Source organism: Siphateles boraxobius, unplaced genomic scaffold (assembly GCF_051911475.1).
Source record: "Siphateles boraxobius isolate OS27281-9 unplaced genomic scaffold, OSU_SipBor_1 195, whole genome shotgun sequence".
NCBI classification, from domain to species: Eukaryota; Metazoa; Chordata; class Actinopteri; order Cypriniformes; family Leuciscidae; genus Siphateles; species Siphateles boraxobius.
In genome coordinates this window covers 329,747-352,346 of record NW_027508805.1, presented here as the reverse complement: position 1 = coordinate 352,346, position 22,600 = coordinate 329,747, and the positions used below count along the sequence as shown (strand labels likewise).

General features: G+C 38.1%; 1 protein-coding gene across 2 annotated transcripts; it reads left to right on the top strand.

Moving 5' to 3' along the window:
- The first annotated feature begins 187 nt into the window (after nucleotides 1–187).
- LOC143744104 (uncharacterized) lies at nucleotides 188–7,865 on the top strand. 2 transcript variants are annotated; one of them, XR_013205779.1, is made up of 9 exons: nucleotides 188–257; nucleotides 813–946; nucleotides 1,114–1,261; nucleotides 1,345–1,408; nucleotides 2,245–2,357; nucleotides 2,846–2,921; nucleotides 3,057–3,204; nucleotides 6,260–6,400; nucleotides 7,752–7,865. XR_013205779.1 is itself a non-coding variant. In XM_077235499.1 (8 exons), exons 1-8 carry the CDS (start codon nucleotides 253–255, stop codon nucleotides 6,340–6,342), a joined length of 771 nt encoding a protein of 256 aa, XP_077091614.1. In that variant the 5' UTR covers nucleotides 188–252; the 3' UTR covers nucleotides 6,343–6,580. The 2 variants fall into 2 exon arrangements, 1 of the variants encoding a protein (XP_077091614.1); XM_077235499.1 differs by lacking the exon at nucleotides 7,752–7,865 and having other exon boundaries at nucleotides 6,260–6,580.
- Nucleotides 7,866–22,600: the final 14,735 nt, after the last annotated feature.

Below are 22,600 nucleotides of genomic sequence, written 5' to 3'. Positions count from 1 at the left end.
ATTTGTATTACAGTTTTGTTTTGCAATTTTGTATTAATTTTTGTTTTTCATATCAAATACCATAGTAGATTTTAAATTATTTAAATTATTTAAATAAATAAATTATTTAAATAGAAAATACCATCTGATTTGCATTAGCGCGCGGAAAGTGAAAGTAGCCCCGTGACCTTTTGCTGCTAAGCAACCAACTTTACACAAGCAGAGACATACGTCCGACGGCGAGTATGTACTGTGATTTTTTGTTTTTAGCAAATGAGGTAAGTGTTTAAACGAGTATTTCATGTTTGTGCGTAGGGCCTGCTTTGAATTGGAAAGACAATTCAATTCAATTTCAATCCAATTCAGTTTTTGCTTCACGAATCCTTTTATATAACGTTATGTAAAAAAAAAATCATATAAAATCTCACAGATCTGATCAGGTTGGATGGAGTTCTTTGAAAACAAATATAGAAATATGTATATAATATTATATAAAATATAATATTTAATATTTATAGACTAAAACTCATCAAGAAATATATAATATTATGTAAAATACATAAAAATGCATACAATGCATATAAAAAAATTCTAATAAAAACTCAGGTCTGATCAGATTGGATGCAATTCTTTGAAAACTAATATAGAAATATTTATATAATATTATATCAAATAAAATATTGAATATTTATAGATTGAAACTCATCAAGAAATATATAATATATATACAAAATACATAAAAATTCATATAATGTATATATATAAAATGTCAGAGATCTGATCAGGTTGTATGCAGTTGTTTGACAGCTGGTCTCTTTGCCCTGGTGTTTCAGTGATGTGGATGGAGCTCACTGTTTCAGGGTGCTGTGTTCGCACCCGTGCTGCTGGGACACTGAGCACAGAGCAATCCGAGGAATCACACGCCACATCACTCCAGCACGCCTCAAGAGATGCTCTCTCAAAGACCGTGTGTTTGCGTTGCATTTCTGATAACGTCTGCACATCTACTTTCTCACTGAATGCCTGTCAGAATATCCTTGTGTCACATAATTCTGATTCTGATAAGCTCCTATTCATTAGAATGTTGCTTGTATAATGCCATAATGTTATTCTGCTTTCTTGTAACACCAACAGAGATCTTTCCATCTCTGAGTGTTGTCAATGTCTCTGAATGGGCTGGAGGGGGGAGAACGGTTAAAGAAAGGCCATTATTCAGCGCTGACACAGAGGAATCTTTAAATGATCTCACCATACACACAAAAGACACTGGAAAGATCAAGAGGTGAGTCTAAAACGTCATGGCATTAGTAAATTAGTAAAGTCATCAAAACTATTATTATTCCATCTTTGGTTATTTTCTGTCAGGGCAGATCTTTCCTTCCCAGAATCCATTTCCAGCGCGCTCACCGATACACAAAACAAAATAAAGGTATTTGGAGACTTTCAAAATATGCATTTTCATTTTGGCACTTGTCAGGCCGTGGCATGTGTGAGGAGTGAAGTACTGTAGTCTGGGGCCGCTTTCACAAAGATAGACTTTGACTATGGCTCAGATATAGTCAGACTTCAGATAGACATCTAAATCTGACATCTAAGACTCTGACTATCTTAAGTAGGACTACACTGCAGTGCATTCTGGGTAGAATAAGACACTTTTCAAAACATGGCGGATAGAGTAAGCGTATTCAACCGCTCGGTGCAGTTTAACCCAGTGGAAAATATGTGTTGGTTGGAGGAGTATAACAGTTACAAGGACAATTTACTTGGAAAATTTAGCAGAGAATGTAGTAACAAGAAGAAATGTTTCATTTGGACAAAGATTGCTACGACAGTTAACAGCGTTAATCCGACCGTTGAGCGGATCGTTAAAGACGTACAGAAAAGAAAAGTCCTCATTATTATATATTTCCAGTATTACTGCGGTCTCTAAAAACCCTTTCCCTTCTCAGAGCTCTCTCCATAACGTCGTCAGCAAACCACAAATTATGAGCCATTTTCCCTTGTAATGTAACTGATTGTTACTGCTGGTTGCCACGGTAACAGAGTCTTAGACCTGAGTTAGCCTGGGTTAAGGTGTCTAGATTAAGTCAGTCTTTATTTTTGTGAAACTGTCTAACTTGCATTAGACTAGTCTATGAGCAGATTTTAGACTTGTCTAACACTATAGAGCGATCTAAAATAGCTTTGTGAAGCCGTCCCCTGGTGATTGATTGATCAGCGTCTGTCGGTGTAGAATGAGTATTAAATTATGACTTGTTTTTGCAGGTAAATACTGTTCAGATCAGTCCTTTCACGAGCTGTTCTGAGTTTCCACAGTGTCCGGTGGTCACATGGATTCCCAACCCGCACCACAAGCCTCAGTGGCTCCACCAAAACAAGTAGGCCTGACCTCACAATAAGGATATCAATCATTTCTTCCCATTGTGTATCGATAAACTATCACTCTTAGAAGAAAAGGTTCTATATAGGAGCTTAAATGTTCCATCAGGCGCTTTTAAGGGTTCCATCATGGGATCATTTTATGCATTTAGTTTTATATAATTAATTTTGTCTTAGTTCAATTAAACAGCTCGTAAACATACTTTATCATTAGGGATAAAAAACGAAATAAACATGAAAGTATTATGCAACCAATGAAGACATTTCTCCTTATATAGAACCTTTTTCTTTAAAACTGAGTCAAAAACCTTTTTTTTTCTGAGAGTATATACAGACTGTTTAGCTATATATATATCATATTACTAATACAGCATATTAAAGAACTTTTATGAGCATGTATTGTATATTTAATAATTCACATGTACAGTGTAATTTTTTATTTGCAATGATCTTTATTAATGTCCGGCATCTGCTTTTCACCTTAAAGGTCTAAACCTCCAAACATTGCTATAAAAGAGTTAATCTGCCTTCCATCTTGTCAAATGTCCAAGTCATCCAAAGCGGTGAGTATTAATTAGGGACGGTGTCTTATACATTTATACAGCCATGATAATATGAAGGCAGAGCACTTTTTTAGAGATCATAGGATTGGTAAATGCAAAAGAAATATATATTTATCATTCCTTTTTCCTTTTCAGCCTAACCTGCGGAAGAGGTGTAATGTTGGTGAAAGGAGGGAGCAGAGAGCGAGTAACTCGACACTAGAGAGCGCCGGCACCCCACGGCGGCTGGGCATCGGCTTTCCTCCCATCCCGAATCATCTCTCCCGCAACATTCCCTTCAAAGGTCAGCACAGCAGCTTCGGGATACAGCTGCCCTTTGCCTAACTGATAAATAAATAAAATAATTCACAGTTTTGTAATTTAAATGGAACTAGTGCAAAGTGCCCGTGCAAAATCAGTTTTTGTGTGTGTTTTTAGTAATTGTTGGTTACTAAAGCAAAAATTCAGTGACATTTTTATTTGTGCATGGTAGAACGCAAATACTGATACTGACATAATGACATACAATAAATATGGAAAATTGAACTACACGATTCAGGGAGCAGCGACACAGTGAACTCCGAGAAAACGCTACGCTTGAGCAAACAGTTTGTGAATAGGCTACTACAAATGATGGCCGTGAATAAAATATTATAGTCAGACGTAAACAGTGTAGCTGACTTAATGTTTAGCTGACAGAGTGTTTATGTCAGGATGTTAATTTTTAAACCACAACAAAGTGCTTCTTTTACAGATATATTTAATGATATCTTTTGCATTTCTAATCCAAACAACCTCAAATTCGGCACTCGTGCCCGTAGCAAGACACCTATCAAGTTTGAAATCCATGGGACTAACGGTTCGAGAGATATTCGATTAACAGACACACAGACAGACAGACGTTCCTGTAATTTGTAGATAGATAGATATTAAAGCATTACCAACTTAACAAAATGAATGCATGTGGCCATGCTAGCAAAACAGCCAATAATGCCCCCAGAGCACAACACTTTGTGTATATATAATTATATATAAATGGCCACATGTAAAATGATGATGAACTATTATAATTGGTGTTCACACTTGTAGTTCGGTTTTCTTGGTTCATTTGGTCCAGACCAAAAAAAAAAAAATATATATATATATATATATATATATATATAAATTTAGTCCTCGTCTGATTAGCGTTCAGATTGGCATTTTTATCACCGAACCAAAAGATTCCGAATCTATAGGGCATAAGGATACGTTCACAACCTGATTGGTCGACTTTTATGACGTATTGCCTATTTTGAGACTGAGTTTACCGAACGTCCAAAACAACGCTGTGTTCTGGGCTAAATGCGCTCGCTGTATGTGCGTAGCTACATATTATGGTATTTTGATCAGCTGAGAACTCGTGTAGAGCTTATTAAATGTGTAAAGGAGTCAAAACAGCGTCAAGAATCCCTCTGTCACACACACACACACACACACACACAGATCTGCTGTGAGAAGAAGCGTTTCTGACGCCTGTACTGAACTGTGATGGGCAACATCACGACTATGATGAGAAACAAACAGTCCTTTTTAGGGTCACATCTTCCTGTTTTTGGTTGGTTTTCATGTCTTTGGTCCATATTGCGTTCATATATCAGTCGAACCGCACTAAAGGTTTGGAAGTGGATCGAGACTCATCTTTTCATCGTCTCGGTCCGTTTGTTTGGTGGCACCAGAGCTCGGATGACAGCGTTCACACTTATTCAAATCAACCGCACTAACAGAGCAATCGCACCTGAGTTTGTTTTAATGCAACCAAACATGCCAAGTGTGAACACACCCTTACAGTCCTCCGGTGGTGAAAATCCAGCTTTTAATGTTGTTTATGTGTCTATGAGGTGTTTTTAATATGCTTTAAGACAAACTATGTGTAAATTCACAAGTCGACAGCATTGCTGAGTATTTTCTCCTTAAAACTGCAGTGAACCAAAGACAGTCTCAAAAACACGGTTTGAAATCGCTGGTGTTTCTGACGTCACAAACTATCTTGTAACCAATCAGATCAACGTGTGATCGTCAACGAGTGGATCTCTGAGCTGAGTGAGTGAGTGGAATATCATTTGTATATTCATGGTACCGCGAATACTAAATGAAGCAAGGGTGTCGAGTTACATTCAAGATATTTTAACCCTTTCACACGTAAGTTTAAAATATTCTAACTGACCCCCCAGCGTGAGTTTTTCAAGGCGACAGTTATTTAGAACTTGTCACTTTAATGTTTCCATGGTGACGCGTCATTGCTTGTCACGTGACACAGCGCAACCACAACACAGCGCTGAATGAATGATGATCTGCTTTTATGTAATTTTCCCTTTTTTATTAAAAATATACACAAATGTATTAGCTATAGCATGAAACACTGATATTCCGATTGTCAAATATGTGCAAGTGGATGTGTTTTGATGTTTAAACACCTTTATAACGATCGTGTTAGTTGAGCTGTATGCGCGATGGGCGGCGCCATGTTAGTTTGTTTCACAGTTCAGAGAATCGGATCTTTTGGATTTACATGTCAATTCCTCCACTTCTCACGAAATGCATGAAAGTAAATGGCCGGTGAACTGGGAGAAGAATAGGGTCAAATGTAAAGCTACTTACACAATGTGTATCTGATATGAATAAAACGTGTCGTCTTATTATAATGTAAAGGATTATTATTGCCGCTTCCACAGACATCAGTGTGTATTTTACAAACTCAAAATCATTGTTTTGCTAGTACTTGTGTGTATTTAAACGTCTGAAACCTAAAATAAACATTATGTGGTTGAAAACACTCAATAGTTGTGATATATGACAGCACTGAGTGGGTCCTTCTCTGGCTCAGCGCCAGCAAACGCGCAAAAGCAGTTTGAATCTAGCAGTTGATCACGTGATGCACTGACCGTTCTAATCACACCGGTGTGATCGTACGCTCCAGGGACCAGCCAAGACTGATCACACCGGTGTAATAGTACGTGTGAAAGGGTTAAGCCATGGAGAAAGTTCTTTTCAGGAAAAAAGGTTTAAATATGTAATTGTGTTGATCCAAGATGAGTTTTAAGGTATAAAATGATTCACTACAGCGGGACTTTAAAAGAAAATCTAATTCCGCTTTGATCCCAGAGGCTACAGTATTTGCACTACTTGCACCAGATGCTTAGGGTGAAGTCAGGTAAACTGCTTGACTTTTTTTGGCCAAATCATCTAGAGAGCAGCATTAAAATGTTTCTCAATGTGCTCTTTTGTGTCACAAAACCCTATATTACTGGATTTCATAATATTTCTGTTTGTGTATGTATTCTTTCCTTTTCTTTCTGTCTCTCCCACTCATCTATGCACAGATAGGGGGTGTGGATCACTGGACCAAAAACTGCCAAGCCTAACTACAACCTTAAGCCTGAGTTTAGGATCAGTGAAGTGCTAGAGAGGCAACTGAAACAGACCTATAGATGGCTCTAAAATCTGCTAAATCTGTTCCATAAGTAGGTAGTTGTGTCCAGTGATTCAATGCACTTTTGACTTTTCATGTTTTAAACATAGACTAACCTTGACAAATAATTGAATTGTAGCCTAATGATAATAAACAGCAGGTGGCCAAGTCAGGGAGATTCGAATCTTAACTAAACTGAACTTGCAAAGTGAATAAATTAAATTTAAAATGAGTTCAGCTGGTATGTGCTGCATGTATTAATCCGTATTCGACAACTAATAATATACATTATGTTACATACATACTCTATTATTGAAATGTTTGCCATCAATCTCATTTATCTTTTTAAAGAAATCCATACATACCCTGCCAAAAAATCCAGCATTTCTTGACCAGCTATAATGCTAGACCAGAACTAATCAGCAAAACCCAGCCTGGACAAACATCTAATGAATTCTTGCTGGTTTATGCAGAATCTTTCAGCAGGATATGTATAGATAACTAGATATTTAGTATTTAGTTCAAATTCAGTTTTTACCTGCAGTGCTGCTGGCCTTTAGGCAGTTTTCAAACTGGAGTAGTGGTGCCTAAAACAGGGCTTTGCCAGCATAGTCTGTTTATTAAATATATAAAAATTGAATTATGTAACAATAATTTAAAATACTACTGTATTTTGTGAACAGTAGGATATTTAAAAATATGGATTAAGTTTAAATCTATATTAAATAAAGATTATCTAATCATTAATTAATTAAATCAAGTTTATCTAATAATTCTGTTGCACCAAACTTTAAACTTTGTTTAAAAATAAACACACTTTTAAACACAATTAAACCAACATTTTATCCCTGGTTTTTATTTAAATTTAAAATAGATAAACTTTCATCCTGTGGCTCCATTATTTTTACTGTGAGTTAAATTCCAGTTTGGGATTAACTTTGACAGGTGAGGACGTTTAAATATATATATATATATTTTTTTTTTTAAATCACCTACAGTTAAAAATGAACAGTAGATGAAGTAGTGATGACGTAGTGGTGTTTAAATTAAGTAGTACAAAAAACTCGATCTACAAATCCTTGATTAGCTTTAAACTTTGCTTTATTTAATCAGTATTGGTGCAACCCACCGTTAGTGTTTTTTAGAACTTTTAAATAGTATATTAATAATAATATGCATTGGTGAAACATCTACTGTAACATAATAAAATGTTGTTGCTTGCAAAAAAAAGTACTTAATCAGAATATTCAGCTACTTTTGATTGGCCGCCAGCTGAGAAAGAAGCTTTTTGGGTTCAGATGATGTATTTACTGCTATTGCTAACAGGCCAAACCTTGACCCTTTGGTACAAGCACACACACACACACACACACACACACACCCAGCCTCTGTCTCTGTTCCAGGTAACTTCCCGTCTCACCGCACACATGACCACACGCCCATTGCACTTGTTTTTCCATTCGCACACAGGTTTTAAGTGTTTATATAGGAGAGAATGGGTGAAAAACACTGTGAGAGGGTGAGTTCTGTGCTCTGGGATTTCCCCCGTTAACATCCAGGTTTGTTTCTCATGCTCACAGATGCTGAGACACTATAAACATAACGTTTGTGGCACAGGCCAGGTGTGACCGACTACAACTCTGGGTGACATGCAGTATCCACCCAGATGAATAGGTCATTTACTGCATGGATAGCGTGACATTTGTTCGTCAGTGAGGTTCCTCCCATGTGTGCAGGTGTTTCCTTTAATTATGCATCTGAATCATATCATTTATTATGGCTGTTTTCAGAATTAAATATTCATTTGCTACTTACTGGATATTACAGTATGTATTACACTGTCTATTATAGTAAAAAATAGTCATCATTTAATTACCATATGTAATTTTAATATGTAAGATGACAAAAGCAATGTGTTATTATAAGTTCTAATTGTGAACACATAGCATCAAACACATTCAATTTGCTCTTCCTTTTTACATTACTTTTTTTTTGTGCCGAAATGGAAATGAAAATGGCACCGAATCCATTTGATAGAAATCACTCGAACACACTTCGATGTCTAAACTCGTAAATAGGAACTTCAACACTAAATTGGTCACTAAATTTAACTTTTCACCTACTATAAAAATAATTCTTCTCGACCACGTACTTACCTATTGATAATTTATGTGATGTGAGAGACAGCATATCTTCTATTAGATAATCATTTTGCATTATTATTTGTATTATATGATCAAAAAGCATGTGTGCATATTAAAGTGTGCATATTAAAGTGTGCCTATTAAAGTGTGCATAATAGCTGCCTGGTTGTTTTTAAATTCTCCTACAGGTTTAGAATAGAATATTTGAATATAACTAAATGCTGTTTCTAGAGCAGCAACATTAAAGTTCACAGCAGCAAATTCACTACTGTATGCCTTTTTACTCACGAAGGCGTATTGCTCGTACTTACAGTAACGAACGTAACGTTAGCTGTGAAAATACGATTCTTCTTTCAGCCCTACTTTCTAACCTCATAAAAATACTCAAATGCTTTTCAAATGCACTTTTATGTTCGGTATGGTTCATGCCTGCCGTCACCAGGCGACCAATGTCAGTTCCCATTCTAGATGGATTGTGAATTAAACCAATAACGTTACCTGTTTTTTTTTCTGAACAAGCACGCTCCATCAGTGGTTTTGTTTTGAAGGAGAAAAAAAGCATATGCTGGACTCGGTCGAGACCAACTAAAACATTTGGCAAGATCAATGACCAAGTCCAAATACCAACGAGTCCAAGACAAGCCCGAAGCGATAGAAAAACGTCTCGAGTCCATGGCTAATGGAGCACAGATAACTTTGAACGATCTATGATACTAAGGTTTGTTAATAAATTTGAGAGAACCTCGCCAGAATATTTCCTATTAGCTGGGATTGAGCGCAGTGTGTTCTGGTGTACTGCACATTTGAGAAAATGTTGTATGTTATCCAGATATTCCATCCATGCACACAAAACATTTGCATAAAGTGCACTGTAAACATACTATATAATCCAAAAATAGTAAGATTAGTGTGATAGTACAAAACAGCCTGTGTTTCTTAATTTAGTCAGGTGGCAATGCATGACTGAAGCAAACACATCTCAGAAAGACAACCCAAGCCGCTGCTTTACTTCTGAACAGAACTGCAGTAAAGTGCTAGGCACACAACAGGGCTAGACACGTCATTGACTGCCAGTGTTTGTTTTGACCAGACACTCAAAGCTATCGGACTGACCACAAGCCCCTCTGACCTTCAAACACACTTAAAAGAGAAATGTGATACAATGACAATACCAGAGAGTTTGTGTGGTTGCTTGGAAGAGGACCTCACAACTACCATACTACTCCTAAAGTAGTGTCCCCCTCACTCCTGTTTGTCATTGCATACTGTTTCACTTTTGTTATATTCATTGTGCATTTCTGTTAGCAGTGCACTAGTGTTACATTCCAGGTTGTGTGTGAGTGAAGCTCCTTTATTAAACTTTCTAAAGTGTGTGTGTGTGTGATTATATGGGTTGACCTAATTGCATCAGGTAAGCTTTGACTTTGCAGAGGATAAAGGCGTCTTTTGAGGGCCGGTGACTCAGGGAAAGTCTGAGAGCCTCCACAGGCAAACAGATTTCATTCAGGCCGGCCGTCAGCTCTCATAGTTAAATTAGCGTAAGAACCAACCAAGCCGTTTAAGCAAATAGATGACCTGATGGGTAGAGCCGGAACGAGAGTCATTAAAGTGAAATAAATAACTGCTTGTGGGATTGTGGACTGTAAAAGTGTCACAGTGGTGATGTGAATCAGTTTCTTGCATCAATTGCCATAATTCTCAAGCAGGACCATAGGGTGCAATCGGGAACATTGTGCTGGTTCCCACTAGGATACAGGCTACATTAATCTGGTCTTCGAATATATAATCTATGTTCGAAAATGCAATTGAAGTTTCTTTCCTGCGTCAAAACATGAGTACGACCTGGAGATAGTTAGCTAATGAAATGATCGTGTCAGAAGAATTGCATGAGAACTTTATTATGTCTGGTCTCTTGTATCATCTCAGAGAGCTTTTATTATGTTTTCCGCGTGTGCAGTAAGGTGATTTAGCATTTTTACGCCATTAAAGTGCGGACGAGAAACTTTCGAAAAACACGGTAATATTGACGGAAAGTGTTTTAAAGATTACATATTATGCCCCTTTTCACAAGCTGTAATATAAATCTATGGTATCCCCAGAATGTGTCTGTGAAATTTCAGCTCAAAATACCCACCAGATCATTTATTATATCTTGTCAGAGTTGCCGCTTTTTGGGTGTGAGCAAAAACGTGCTGTTTTTGTGTGTGTCCCTTTAAATGCAAATGAGCTGCTGCCCCGCCCCCGTTCAGAAGACGATCCACGAGCTTCGGATACAATAACAAAACACTCGAATAATCTCAGAAATAACCTGTTACCAGTAGCGAGTGCAGCCTTACGGGTGTTACGAATCAATTCACTGGAGGCGAGCTGGTAATGACCCAAATGTAACCTTTAATAATAAACCTTAATCAAACACAAAACAAAGGCAGCGCAAGGCCTGAAACAAAACACGAACAACGGCGGGAACATACAAGACTAGAAACATCCAATCCACGACAAAGACACAGGGCAAACATGAGGGTTTAAATACACTGACTAATGCAAGACTAAGACGAGGAACATGTGGACAATGATCAGACAATTAACAAATGACAAGACCCATTGCAGGATCGCATGACAAACAGGGAATCACAAGATATAAAGAACAAGGAACGAGACACAAAACCCACACTGTGACAACGGGAGACTTACGGGAGTTTAAAGCGAGACACGGCAGGCAAAAACATCGGGGTTTTTTTTCCACTGGTCAATTTTGAGATTTTGGGCTATTTGTCTTCAATAACATGTCGTCTTTCAGACTTGTGCTGAAAAAAAGTCCGAAATACACATTTAGGTCTTTATTTTACTACACTTTGTCTGCGTGTGTAGATTTCACATAAATTCATCAAAAGTTGCGCTCTCTCTCTCCTTTACAACGCTATCAGATCCAAATATGGTAATTTCCTGTTTATCAGCAACCAATCATGAAAGTAAAACCGGCGATTTAACTCGAAATGCGCATCTCATTGGCTGATGCCAATTTCTGACAACGTGATTCGTTCAGAATCGTCACGTGATGCACTCTGACATTATATACATGCATCACATAATACTATACTTTACACGCTATATATACAAAACAATTACATTACACAACACATTTCAGTTTTTGTATAATATAATTACTATATAATACTAAACAAATCTGTAATTGTGGGATCCTAAAGTGGTTGTGACTGAGTGTGATGGTGGACTGTTGATGTGTTGTTTTGATGTGTTGAAGTGTTGTTTTGGATGTTATGATCAGTGATGGATGAAGCAATGATGAGTTTTGGATGTTAAACAGTGTGATACATTGATTTTACATGGACCTAAAGCATATTTTGTCTGTAATTCATGGCTTTCAATATAAATTAGTGGAATTTTGCCATACAAATCTTTAAAGGCCGTTTTCTCAAAATGAGTTTTTTCTCACACTCCTAGTGACGATTTTCCACTTCAGTAGCACCTACATACACCAAACTTTACAGTCCTATTCCTAACTATATTGCGAAGGTTTGTTCAGAGGGATATGTTTGTTTATCATTCTTGGCCTGATTTATATGACATTTTATGCCTAAAAATAGGGCGGAAATCAATTTTTTAAGGCTATTGGCAGTATTTTCTGATTTACAGGGAAACAAAAGGAGATATTCATAATCCCCTCTGTAAATGTCTTTTCATTGAATATATCAATGAAATACAACCATAATTTTGAACCTTGTTTTTTTCATCTTCAAAAAACATCACTTCAAAATATAGGCAAATTAGCGCATATTTAATTAGATATAGCCTGATTAGCATATTTAAACAAAAAATTACAAAAAACTTGCAATATATTTTTTTCTCCTATTAATGTGAGTAATCGACTGGTTAAGTTTCATGGTGATATCTGTAAGTTAAATTTTTTACCCTATTCACCTGTAGTGTCTCACCTTAACTTTGTCTCGCCTTGACGTTTCTGAATGGTTAGTGGATACATTTATGTAGTTGTTGTGTTACAGTGATTAATCTCATCGACTGTACCGTCATGTTTAACTTTTACACAAGTTGACAGAGTTCCCTGATGTCTTTATAAGACAGCTGTGACATTCAGGGCCGGCGCTCCGCACACGCACATCACGCACTGCGCGTAGGGCACCAAGTGCTTGGGGGGGCACCAAAAAATCTGGGTCGTGAAAAATCATCACAATAGGCTACAAGTATAAATAACAAATAAAACATGTCTAAAGCATGTTAATATACAAAAGCAATACAAAAGTAATATAGGCCTAGACCAAATTAGTCGAGAAAAAGGTGAATCTCCTGTGCCAGTCTCCCTCTGGTGCCCCCCCTTCCCCACCTCCCAGTGGTCTGTTCGATTATGCCTCAATCAATGTCAAATTTGGCAGACACCGACCTCAGACATGGCCTCGAAAAGGCACCAAGAGTCGGGGGCGGAAAAAAGGAAAAAGAAGAGACAGCGGGATGATACTCGCGCGTCGCTTGCAGGTAAGACAATGTTTTAAATAAAAATGTTAGTTTTGTAGCGCGGGCGCCCTTGCGTCGTGTATGCATGTCCAGGGGGGCGTCGCTAGAAGTGCAAATGATCCGGGACAGGCTTTTTTAGCCCTGCATGTTGAATGTGGTTGGGCACCACCAAGCATTTGTGCTTAGGGCACCCAAATGGCTAGCGCCGGCCCTGGTGACATTTTCTGGTTGAAGTGTTCAGTGCTTGTCTGTGCACAACAGAACAGTTTCATGCTTTGCTGGAACTTTTGCCATTGCACTTGCGGAAACCAAATGTCGGCTCTCTGGGTGGAAAATTGCAGATTAAGTGCCGGTAATATTATAATGAGATCCCCTTCCTACGTCACAATTGGAGCGAAACCTGATCGGCTTATTTTTTTGACATTCTTGCTGAGAAAGGCTTACCAAAACTGTTCACGTTTTCTGGTTTGGTCAATGCAACAGACATATTCAGATTCAGATTATAGCACTTAAACATGGAAAAAGTCTGATTTTAATAATATGTCCCCTTTAAAATTAAAATGCTGTTTTCATTCATGTAGATGTAGCCAAAGACGACTCATTGGGTCTTGAAGGGGCTCACCCATAAAATAATGTCCTGGGCCTTGTGAATTTATTTAGTTTGATAAAGATACCGTTCACAAGCAGGCTTTCACTGTGTCCTGTGTGAGGATGTGTTCTCAGCAGTGTTTGTTTGCTGGTAACTCTCTGTGATAACATTTTTCCTCATGAAATCAACAGGCTGTGCTGTGTAGGAGAAAGTGGTTTTCCCCGTTGCGTTCCTCCTCAAACAGCCAGGCCTGTGTGAGAGCGCATTGCCTCAGAAACCCCGACACTTTACCCGCTTTGAAAACACTGTTTACCTTATTTTCTGTGTGCTCAGCGCTGCATACGCAGCCAGATTCACCAGTGGATTGAAAAAAATGGGATTCTAGTGAATCAACTTCGGCGAGGGGGTCTGATAAACCCATAGATATCCAGATTGCAACAAAATGGCAAGACCTGCAGTGGCGATTCTAGGGGGTGGCCTGGGGTGGCCAGGGCCACCCCTGAAAGCTCATTGGCCACCCCTGTGGCCACCCCAGATCTGATAGGTAGTTGGTCAAGTTCGTCAACACAAGAAACAAGAGAAATGCTGTCAATCAATGATGACAGCTGATCAACTGATTTAGGGCCAGTTTTACATTTTTAACTAACACCGCAATGGTCGTACTGAGGCTGTTAGAGCTGATTTCTGCTCAGCGGACGTTTGGCCATGCAGGTCAGGTGACCCATGAGATGAGCGCGCTGGCTGCTGCTGCTCCGTGAAACAGCAGGACGGTCGGTCACAGTTACAACAGCAACAATGATAAAAACGCTGGAATCGGTAGATTGAGAGGTATGGTAATTTAATGTTTAGTTATATCGTAGTTCCCTCTGAATGTGTAGGAAAACTGAAAAAAAAAGAACTACACTGTACTAGCTAGCTTAGCAGCCTGCAAACCAAGTTAAGAGTGCAGAGTGCAGACAGTTGAAGAGGGCGCGCGCGCAGCTCTTAAAGGGGCCAGACCTTATTTCCACTCGTTACACCGCCATGGAATGCTATTTTCTGGACTGAAGCCTTGAGGGTGTTTTTTGCAGATGTGTGTGTTCAATAGAGCTAATGTTATATTTTTGGCCAACCCGTGTGTGAAATATAGTGTGACAGTCTAGATTTAAGTTATAACACAAGAACAAGCTGTGACTTATGTATTTGCTCTGTTATTTAAGGGCTGTTTTTGTTTGTATCAGTTAGCTCATCTCGACTTAAATTAACTTATAAACTTGTATGCTGAATCAAAGCCAATGTTTAAATTTATACCTTCATCGGGGCCTTGGATATGAATACTGTCTTAGTTGAAAACCACTTTTTGCACATTTTCATACATCACAAAGCATCTTAATGATATTATTCAGTCATCAGGCCATCCTCTGTGTTACCTGTTACCCGTGTTTGCTTTACTAGTTTAAGTCCCCTCTTGTGGTTAAATAAAAACACACTGGGCAAAGAATAAATTAAGAAATTCAAATTCCAGTATCTCTAACAAATTATATCTAAGCTAAATAATAACATATACTAAGCATGTAAAGAACAACAAATATTTATGTTTTTTTTTTTTTTACAAGCTTAGTTTTTCTTTTGCTTTTACAGGTAAGGTCCTATCTTTAAGCATTTTGGTTTGTCCTGTTGGATTTCTGTGTTTTTATGTAACCACAAGATGGTGCCTCAATTAGTAAAGCAAACTCAGGTAACAATACAGGTGACACAGATGATGAGTTGATGACTGATGCATGTTATTCTACGTATATAGGATGAGTTAAGAGCAGTTTATTTTGCTACTCTAATCTAACTTATGGAGAGACAAGTTAATCCACTACAAGAAAATAGCTCTTAGAAAATGTTGACCCTATCCTGACCATAATTACTGATTAAAAATAGACATGTTGGGCCAGAGAATAATTAAAATAACCAGAGATACTTGGGGACTGTGATAGGTGGTTAGGACTGTTTTTAACAGGATAGTCACCTTTATTTGACAGTTATGAGACAGGAAATCATGGGAGAGAGAGAGGATGTGACATGCAGCAAAGGACCGGGATTCGAACCATGGTCGGCTGAGTACATATACGCATTAACTTTGCTATGCCATGGCCACCCCATACTAGCTTTGTGTCCCATCTTGGCCACCCCCCAAAAAATGTCCTGGATACGCCACTGAAGACCTGCCAAACTAGCAAGCTGTAATCTGATTGGCTAGCTTCTGTGTGATTTCTTGAGGTCAGGATGAGATCTTCCAGAAAACACTTAAAGTCCCCCTGTGGTGAAAATCCAGCTTTTAATGTTGTTTATATGTCTATGTGGTGTTTTTAATATGCTTTAAGACCAACCATGTGTAAAATAATAAGTCGACAGCATTGTTGAGTATTTTCTCCTTAAAACTGCAGTGAACCAAAGACAGTCTCAAAAACACGGTTTGAAATCGCTGGTGTTTCTGACGTCACAAACTACCTTGTAACCAATCAGATCAACGTGTGATCGTCAACGAGTGGATCTCTGAGCTGAGTGAGTGAGTGAGTGGAGGCGGGGCTCATTTGCATATTCATAGAGCCGCGAATACTAAATGAAGCACTGAAAAAAACTTTCAATATGTAATTTTGGTGATCAAAGATGAGTTTTAAAGCATAACATTATTGACTACAGGGGGATTTTAAGTTTTTTATATTTTAATTCAAATAAATTTAATGCACATTTGTAACGCTATACTTTGTGATTTATTACCTTGGCATTTAATAACAGAGACCTGTTCCTGCGCGAGTGTCTCTAATTCAACGGCAAATTTGACATCCTGACCAACATTATAACAGTCTCAATGTTTTTTTCCTCTTTTGGAAAGTCAAACACTATCATGGTTTTTATTATTTTGCTACCGATGCAAATGGGACCACAAAATGATATTACCCAACTATGCGTTATAAACATATTCTGATGCTTGTGTAAGTTTTCCAGCCATCTGAAATTTAGCAGAAATTCACAAATGATGGAATAGAGCATTACAATCAGACATTAGGTGTAATCGTGTACACTTTTATATTTTTAAATCTAATTCAGTTGTCAAATGGTAATTCATAATCAAACCCTGATATTTTGCGACGCGGAAGCTATGTGCGAAACATTTGATTAGCGCTTATGGGTAAATAAAATAAAGTGTCGTAAACAGTAAAGCTATTAGCGCTACAAACTGGTGTTAAATGATAATGAAATTAGAATAATATGATAACAATTGAAAGTTTGCAATATAAAGCAGTATAACGGACTGTTTTGTACGACTGGAAGCGAATGACACCAGAAGCTACACATATTCAAGTTACAAATGGCTATGAAAAATAAGGTGGATAGAGAGGGAAAGGGATTTTGTTCAAAAACAAGAGCAAACACTTATGGACCTCAGCTTGCCCAAAAGATGCACACTCATACTCTGAAGTGCTTTGCATTTTTGTGCACTTACACACACTGTGCAGAACTAAGCTCTCGCACACCTGTTCATCTGAGAGAACGGCGAGTTATTGCTGTGCATCAGCAGTGATGAAGGAAGGAGGTGATCTCAGAGGCGCTTTCATCACCGATATTAGAGCGAGAGACACACACACACACACACACATATGTTGTACCTTCACGCATCTGTCAAGCCAACACAAAACTACATTTAAAAAAACTATATTGAATGATCTTATCTATTTCTATAGAAGTTGAATTAAAACTTTCTGTTGATCATTGACTAAGATTATGGAAATATTTAGGTATTTGGACAAAAAGTTTGGTCAAAAAGTAACTTTCACTCTATCAAACTCTTGGAATCATATTTTCCACACAATTTAGGGATTTACATTTCGGTTATCATTCCAGGGAAACTTATGAAATCAGTCATCTTACCGTGTTTACACTGTGTCTTGAGTTTATTATCTTTCACCATAGATACAGCTCTGTTCTGAAACCAAGTGTCCTGCCTTCTAAGGGCACGTTCATACAAGATACACTCTTCCTTATAAACACATCATGAATGGAGCAGAGTACAGTTATTAAATGTCTTTTTTTTAAAGTTGAACTTCTTTTAATTTGACAGACCATCTTAAAAATGTGATGTAAAAAACGGCAAGACTTTTTTAGATTTTAAAGTCCCCCTGTAGTCAATAATTTTATCCCTTAAAACTCATCTTTGATCACCAAAATTATATATTTAATCTTTGTTCCTTAAAATAGGCAAAAAACATAAAAAAAACATATTCATGCCCTTAAATATCTTGAATGTAACTCGACACCCTTGCCTCATTTAGTATTCGCGGTTCTATGAATATGCAGATGAGCCCCGCCTCCACTCACTCACTCAGCTCAGAGATCCACTCGTTGAGGATCACACGTTGATCTGATTGGTTACAAGGTAGTTTGTGACGTCAGAAACACCAGCGATTTCTAACTCACTGCAGTTTTAAGGAGAAAATACTCAGCAATGCTGTCGACTTGTGAATTTACACATGGTGTGTCTTACTGTAAAGTAACACCAGGTAACTTTTGCTCTCGGGGTCCCCCTACAGTTGGAAAACAGTATTGTCCTCTACTACTGTCGTAAACTCTGTCATCGTGCATTTGTTGACAACCATGATAGCCCTGAACACTGTAGGAGGAGGTCACATGCAGGTGTTCTGCTTGCGTCGCGTGTGAAATGTCTTCATCCCAGGTACAGTTTTATTTTTTTTCTAACGACAAATGATCGCGATGATCACGTTTACAAGCCAGTGTCATTATAGTAGCCTAGTCTTTTGGTTACCGTTTTACTGAATCTATATGATACTTCAATGCAATGTTTGAGTGGTAGATAATAACCATATATCGTCAATATTATAATATCAAGCTAACATAAATAAATCTGCAAATTTTACAAATCGATTTGCATTATAGCTTGAGGCAAGACAAATAATCATTACCTGATTCATGAAGATAAACGGAGGATAAGATAGCTTCCGTAACATAGTCAGGCAGACAAAAAACACCCCAGACTACGAGGTGTCATTGGTTGTTGCGTTAAATGTTACCCAGATACAATAGTGCTATTTTCTGATTGGCTAACAACACCAGACGAACAACACCAGAGGATACGCGCTTGAATTCATGCCTGTTCCACAGTGAGAGCGGCGCGGCCAGAGTTTTGGGCACTGCGGCATATTAAATATATTACTAATAGTTTTACAGCGTGAGAAATACAATGTGTGGGGGGAGAGCGTGACAAAAGACTGAAATGAGTGACTGTCACCATCAATGTGTGACACTTGACAGCCCTGCGATTTTAAGGAAGTGGGGGTGGTGGTGGAAGTGACTTATATACCGTAAAGCAGTCGAGTTTTGTAGTTCTCTTTGTTCGCCGGTTACTACCCGAAACCCGAAGTTTAAAAATTCAATTAAAAACGCTACAGACCCCGTCAGGCTATGGCAGACGTGTCATTCAACCTATTGTAAGTCGATGTACCATCACAAGAGACTTGGAAATATATTATGAAGGTTGAAAACTTACCTGGTGTTACTTTAAAGCATATTATACTACAGGGCTGTTGAATGCTTGATTCTGATTGGTTGAGAACGTTCTAAGGTGTGCAATTATTTTCAGGGAAACGCACGGCTAAAGTAGTTCCAGGCAGGTCTTGACCGCATTACAGTTCCATATCACTTCGCGTAGTTAACTGTAATAACGGAAAATAGGATACAATTCATAACCAGGAAAACATGCAGCCCATGCGCTTGATCTGCAATTTTCGATGTCTAACTTCACAATCAATGGAAACATGCAGTTTAATTTTAATAAACAAAGTATATAGCCCTATATAGTCAATATAAAATTAAACTGAATAGGCCTATATAAATAAATTGATAGTCCTGCTGCACGGGTTTCGCGTCGTGACCGCATTACCACCTCGGGTGTGCATTATTTTTCTAATAATTCAACGGGCTGTCGTCAATTATTCCTTACTTAAAAACACCACATAGACATATAAACAACATTAAAAGCTGGATGAGACCACAACAAAACAAAGACCACATAATTGTATAAGATGTGTGAAATGAATGCGAGAAAAAATAAATACTCTGAACCCTAAGTAGGTTTACACACACTGATAAAGTCAAAAAGCTTTGTGCCCTGCTCTCCCCTTCCTCTTTAAGAATACACGCTCTAGAATTTGGCTCAACTGAAGCATTTATGAAGGGATAGTCCCTTAAATGCGGTCTAGGTTGCTCACTAGGTTTTGAGACAAAGCCTACAACTAGATGAGCATTTCAGACGACCACTTACATACACACGTTTGTCTGTTTCAAAGTGCGAGTGCAGTGTGTTTTCTAGCATGTGTGATGACCCTTGAACTGATGCTCTCTTGAAATCTTCAGGACGTCCTGGTGAGGAATGTGCGTGACCTTTGACCTGTCAGCGAGGGCTATGTGAAGCGCAGCTGATTCTACACACAGACTTCGGACTCCAGCATGTGTGAGATGAAGCTTCAGCTCGACAAGATTGTGAAAAGGAACATTGCAAAAGCGTTTCTAAGTGAGGCTATTTTTAAATGTGGATTTATTAATGGGGTGGTTGATCATGATTTCACTTTTCTAACTTTAGTTGGTCTGTAATGTTGCTGTTTGAGCATAAAAAAAATATCTGCAAAGTTACGACTCTCAAAGTTCAAAGCAAAGGGAGATATTTTCTTTTACAGAAATCGTTTTTTAAGGACTGGTAGGGACTACACGAGCTTCCTCCCGGGTTTGTGACATCACTAACCCTAAAGTTTACATTAACGCGATTTATAGATTATCATGACAGAATATGCTAATCAAAGATTTGAAGATAGTTAATTCCACATCAGCAACATAAATTCATCAACTAACCATTCAGAAACCTCCTGTTGCTCTACATGTTCTCACTTCTTTTTTCATCTCTCCATCATTGTCCGACTGTTCAGTGAAAATGTTCAGTGCGTGTCTGTGTGAGTTAATCAGAGCTGCTAACACACACACACACACACACACACACACACACACACACACACACACACACACACACACACACACACACACACACACACACACACACACACACACACACACACAAGCTCTTGAAGCTCCGCCCTCAGTGCTGGGAGCAGCAGCTCATTTGCATTTAAAGGGACACACACAAAAACGGCTAGCTTTTCCTCACCCTCAAAAAGTGACAGTTTTAACATTCTATAAAAATATCAGTGGCGTATTTTGAGCTAAACCTTCACATACACACTCTGGGGACATCAGAGACTTATTTTACATCTTGTGAAAAGGGCTTTATACCACCCTTATAAACATTACTTAATTGTGTTCTAATCCTGCAGATGGTTCTTTTAAGAGTTTATAATGTGTCAGTGTTGCTATAATATCTCTCTCTGTAAACATCCTCGTGCTGTTTTTTCTTTTCCTGGTGAGTCAAGCACAAATTCCATTACAGTGCTTTGGTAAAAACAAGCCTTCCATTAAACACACTTCACACACCCAACGCCCGGCTGACTCACTGCACCCTCTTATCCATCTTTTGAACAAACAGAGATCATTGGACTGACAAACACATAAAGACTTTATGAGATTTTATAAAGTTCTGTGGAACACGGTTTCTAGTTTATACATTACAAGATTTTGTAATTTCTGAAGAAATTGTGAATAACACTTGCTGTGTAAAAGTAGGATGTTTGGGTGGTTGCAGGTGCTTACTTAGAGCCCGCCCCACAATACATAAACATGATATTCTGGTCATTAAATATGAATTATAATGATCTTTTGCCTTTTTTTTTTTTTATCGGACTGGATATTTTTGGGATAGTTCCCTCAAAAATGAAGATTCTGTCATAATTTACTCACCCTTGTTTTGTTCCTATAACCAGAATAACTTTCTTTCAACACTGGAACAAGAACGAAGATCTTTTGAAGAACATTGGTAACCAAACAGTTTTGGTTGATATAGACTTCCATTGTAAGGACAAAAAAAAAATCCAGCTTTTAATGTTGTTTATGTGTCTATGTAGTGTTTTTAATATGCTTTAAGACAAACCATGTGTAAATTCATAAGTCGACAGCATTGCTGAGTATTTTCTCCTTAAAACTGCAGTGAACCAAAGACAGTCTCAAAAACACGGTTTGAAATCGCTGGTGTTTCTGACGTCACAAACTACCTTGTAACCAATCAGATCAACGTGTGATCGTCAACGAGTGGATCTGTGAGCTGAGTGAGTGAGTGGAGGCGGGGCTCATTTGCATATTCATAGAACCGCGAATACTAAATGAGTCAAGGGTGTCGAGTTACATACAAGCTATTTTAAGGCATGAAGAATTTCTTTCAAGGAAAAACCATTTAAATATGTCATTTTGGTGATCGAAGATGAGTTTTAAGGGATAAAATTGTTGACTACAGAGTGTTTTATCATAATAGATCTGAAATATTAAAGTGTGCTGCTGACTGTACTGACAGCCATTTATGCACAAGGGATCCCTTTAAATATAAAGTTTGTCCCCAAAATAAAGATCCATCAATGGTTCTTAGGTTTACCAAAGAATAGTCAAGTCGAACTGAATTGAATTGGCTATATTTGGTTCCTCAGATCATTATCTTGGTTTATGGGTCTTTACTGCACTAGTACATAGATATTTTCTTAAGATCTTGACAATAGAAAGCATATTATTTAACCTGTGGAGGTGTGTAGGGCATAACCTTGTCCACTTGACCTCTTCCTTGGAAATGTTTGTCTGGTCCGATAACAATGGCTGGGGTTTGGCCAGACTGTCTGTTCACAACACCCTCACTCTCTCTCTCTCCTGGTGCATGACCTCTTCTCTCCATCATTCAGCGGGAGGGAGCTAGTGCACATATCCTGCTTTTGTGGGACAGGAATCCCTGGAATTCTGGCCACCTCTTTCTCTTCTTCTTCTTCTTTCTCTTCCTCTTCTTCTTCTTCTCTCCAGGCCGACACTCGGCTCTCCAAAACAGTGCAAGAATTACTACTGACCT

Coding starts and splice junctions, on each gene's coding strand:
- LOC143744104 (XM_077235499.1), top strand. Junction 947..1,113: donor GAGATGCTCTCTCAAAGACC/GTGTGTTTGCGT, acceptor TAACACCAACAG/AGATCTTTCCATCTCTGAGT. Junction 2,358..2,845: donor CAGTGGCTCCACCAAAACAA/GTAGGCCTGACC, acceptor TTCACCTTAAAG/GTCTAAACCTCCAAACATTG.